The 4,321-nt window shown below is 40.2% G+C and overlaps 1 protein-coding gene across 1 annotated transcript; it reads right to left on the reverse strand.

The window, feature by feature from the left end:
* Positions 1–2,161: 2,161 nt before the first annotated feature.
* Positions 2,162–3,187, reverse strand: LOC114619170 (melanoma-associated antigen B4-like). Its single transcript, XM_028765030.1, has one exon. It carries the CDS (start codon positions 3,185–3,187, stop codon positions 2,162–2,164), a length of 1,026 nt encoding a protein of 341 aa, XP_028620863.1.
* Between the last annotated feature and the right edge of the window lie 1,134 nt (positions 3,188–4,321).

A 4,321-nucleotide genomic window follows, 5' to 3' on the forward strand; every position in this document is an offset into this window, starting at 1 on the left:
TCTGTATTACGTATTCAGGCCTCGCAGGTGGTCTCTCTTTAGGTATCTCCTAATAGTAGTTGTCCTATGAATTGTATGAGATGAAGAAACTATAGCACTGGACAACAGCCAAGGATATATAAGGGAAATTTGATAAATCACTGTAATAGCAGAATCATATTTGGGTGTAATCTCTGTTGTGTATTATTCTCCACCATGAAACAGATGTTCACAGTGGCAAGAGTTTTTGCAATGTACTTAAGGGAACATATGAGATAGCATACAGATCTAGAATAAAACTATTCCCATCCTGACCTGATGTCCCTTAACAGTTGAGGGTACAGAACTGAAAATGTAAAAATGTCATTGAATAGTCTCTTTTTTCTTTGTTTATCCATTTTTGAAATTCTTGTTGCTCTATGTATTTTAATTCAGTACTTTGATCAAAAGGTCACTCCTTTACATCAGATGCATGTTGGTATATTAAGAATAATACTGCAATAAAAGTCAGTATACACCTCATTTTAGGAGCAATGGAACAATGTCGACTCTAGAAGAGGGATTTAGAATCAACTCATAACTTACTAGCCCTATAAACTATTAAAAACCATTCTAAGCCTCTCTTTATCCACTGTGTTGTGCAACAATTTACCCTAAGTAAGGACTGGAAGATTTAAACATTCCATTCTACGAGAAGTTCCTTAATAGCTTCAGGAAGGTCCTTTAAAATGGAGGTAAACAAAAAAGCTTCAGCAAGTCCCTGAAACTAAACAGATTTACTAGACACCTCCCCTTTCAAAGAAAACAATAAAAGCTGAGAGTCCCTCTCAGGACAAGATGAAGCAGTACTGCAAATAAGACTCTTAAGACAAGACAAGCTGCCAAGACTCAAACAAGCTGTGTAGCAAAGACATTCAGAGGAGAAAAGATGCTAAGATGATTCTGAGATCAGAAGAGCTACCTGGAAGAAGCAGAAATCAGACAAGCTGCTTGGAAGGGGTTTAGACCAACTGAAGCACCTGAAAATGATCCTTTACAGCTTGTTGACCTGCCCAGAGGCTATGCAGTATGGTCTAGGTTCACAGCTATTTTGACTAGTCACCCATGAGGAGGGGTTTTTGAGATGCAGCTATCTTTGAATCATTTCTGCTCCTGTAAGCAACCCCTCAGCCATATTCTGTAATTAACTCCAACAGAATTCATGGTTCCTCGAGTTGGATATTGGCATTATCTGCACTTGGGTATGTTGTAAGCTTTTTATCTGGGGAAAATAGGCATGTATTATATAACCACAGGAAGAAAATATTGTGGCACAACATTGAGAAATGAGTATGAGAGGTGTCTTCTTGTAGAATTGAAAAACAGGACTGAATGGGCAGCATTTTGCATTTAGCTGCCTTGTATGACTGTCAGAATATGTGAGAATCAATAATATAAACATTACAATTTAATTCATTGATATCTATCCACCTGACATTAGTTTTCTACTTTTACATTAGATGCCACAGAGTATACATTGTATTTGCAATAAAATAAACAATCAGAATTTTTTTCTTTCAAAAATTTGTTTTAAAATGTTTTCTCTCAATATGCCACAAAATTCTACTTATTTCATTGGGAAGGGAATCACATTTCATTTTGAAGTGTAATGCCAGCTAGACCTAGAATCCACCACTGCATAGGCAGATGCTAGATCTACTTACAATAAATATCTTCAGTATAAAGTCTGAAATGTTCCCAAGACTGGATGTTTAATGTTTATGCAGAACATAAGTCTTGGGGGAAAAAATCACATCTGATTCATTGTGATTGAATTTCTTATGCATTCTTTAATATCAAAAACAAATGGAAGGGTATAAGCTCAAAAATAGTAACTTCAGTTAACAATCCAACAAATGACTAAATGTTACTATTGGTCATTCTCAATATTTTCCTACAGATTTTTCTATCTCCAAGATTTTTTCTGTATAAATGCCAGGTTCTAATTTGTATTTCAAATTGATAAACAGTTTGAACATTAAGCTTGATAAACAGAAATTAGGCACAGTTTACAAAATTTATCAATATACATTCTAATTCCAAGTGAATATTTTGCTAAAAGACTCCAAAACTTTACCAACAACATTTTTGCAAAAAAAATGAACAGACTTCTTCAGTCACATACCAGAGGCTACCTTATATCTCACTTGCCAGTAGGATTGCTCAACTTGGACTTAGAATGTCTCTTGGCTTTGCGCTTCGTGCCAGCCTTGGCTGCAGCTTCAGCTTGGGCTTTCTCTTCTTCCTCAATCAAAGCCTGTTCATAATTAGATGAGTAAGCACTGGGCATGGTTTCACTGATCTTAACTAAAAAGTCCAGCACTCTTCTCTTGCTGGATTCAACATAGGCTCTCGGGCCCCATAGGAACTCATAGGAGGGAGGGTCACTATCAGGAACCTGACGGTATTCTAGGTACATTTCCTGCACTAGATCTTCAGTGATGAGCTTCCTGACATTCCCAAAGATGAGGTGTGGGACCTCATCATAGACTCCTAACATATTCAGGAACTTCCAGACCTCCTTCTCTGGGGCACAGTAACCATTTAAGTAGATCACACTTAGGAGAGGGATCAGAATGCCCCTATTGGGAACACCCATCTCATTACTCTCACTTCCATCATCCTGGAAATCTAGCTTACTGACAAGAGTGTAGGTTTGACCATGGGGCTGGACTTCTTTCAACTCAATGCCAAAAACCATATCCAATCGATGGGAGGCTTTCTTGAAGATATCAGGGAAGTGGTTCTTGAACCTTTTGTTGATGACTTTGAGCATTTCTCCCCTCCTTGCAGGCTGCTTAATTTTGTACTTGCAGAGCATGTACTCTACCAACAGTCCCGTCTTCTTTGATAGAAGATCCATGTGTTTGCTTCCAGAGGAGAGCAGGGACCTACAAGAACTACCATTTTTCGCTTCTTGGCCCTTTGCACCTTTACCAGACCTTTTGTGGGCCATGCCTTTACCAGCAGAGGTGGTAGGTGCCTTGCCCTGAGGGAAGCCAGCAGTAGAGCTGCTAGCAACAGCATCTCCAGAATCATGATCAGAGCAGGAGGCTGACTCTCCTTTCTCTGCTGCCTTGGCTTCAGCATCCTTGAGCCTCTGGGCTTCTTCCTGGACCTCTCGACGCTTCTCACGAGCACGGGCCTTACTCTTCTTTCCTCTGGGCATGCTGTGGTCAGGAATAGAAAGCAGTATTTGGGTAAAAGAGCAGGTGATCTCACAAACTTGATCAGGAAAATAATACACCATAAGCACTTTTTGGAGATGCCAAACATCTCAACCTAGGGCTTCAGGATTCCTAAGAAAACTCTGTGTAAGTTTTCCAATCTGCCCACTTTATTTTTGCTATTATTATTATTATTATTATCATTATTATTTTGGCACACGGGTACTTTTTTTTCATTTTAAAGCAGGCATCCAAACTTTACAATATACTCAAGCAGTCCCTCCCTCCCTGGTGTGCATACTGTGTTGGTCTTTTATTTTAAAGAGGGTATCCAAACCTCAAGATTTTCTGAGGCAGGGACTGCCCACTCACACATACTGTGAGGGCCTTTTTGTGTGTGCTTTTTAAAGAGGACACGGAGACTTCATGATATCCTGAACCAAGGACCATTCACTCATACATACTATTGGTCTTTTTTTTTCTTTTTTTTTTTTTTTAAGAGGGCACCCAAACCTCACAATATTCTGTGAGAGGACTGCTTATTCACTATTGTATTGGCGCTTTTTTTTAAAAAAAAATGAGGGCACCATCCAAACCTCGCGATATTCTATGGCAAGCACTGCCCACTCACATATACTGTTTTTGTTTTTAAACAGGTCACTCAAACCTCGTGAGATTCTAAGGCAGGGACTGCCCAGTCACACATAATGTGCTGGTCATTTTTTTTGAAGATGGCACTCTAATCTCGTGATAATCTTCACCAAGGACCTCCCACTCACATCTTTGCTCACCCTTATTTTAAAGAGGGCACTCAAACCTAGTGATAGTCTGAGACAGGGACATCCCAGTCAAATACTTTGCCGGTCATTTTTTAAAATATTTATTTTTAAAGAGGGCACTCAATTCTCACAAGATTCTGGGGCAAGGATCTCACTCTCACGTGCTTGTCTTTTTAAAGAGGAAACTCAAACCTCAGGAGATTCTGAGGCAAGGACTGCCCACTCACAAACTATGCTGATCCCCTTAAGACAGCACCCCAACCTTGCAAGATTCTGAGGCAGCACTTACCCCAACCCGTGTTCATACCGCAGGGTCCGGGGGGGGGGGGGGGGGGGGGGGGGGGGGGGGGGGGGGGG

The sequence above is a fragment of the Grammomys surdaster genome, unplaced genomic scaffold, assembly GCF_004785775.1.
Source record: "Grammomys surdaster isolate TR1022 unplaced genomic scaffold, NIH_TR_1.0 148, whole genome shotgun sequence".
Classification (NCBI taxonomy): Eukaryota; Metazoa; Chordata; class Mammalia; order Rodentia; family Muridae; genus Grammomys; species Grammomys surdaster.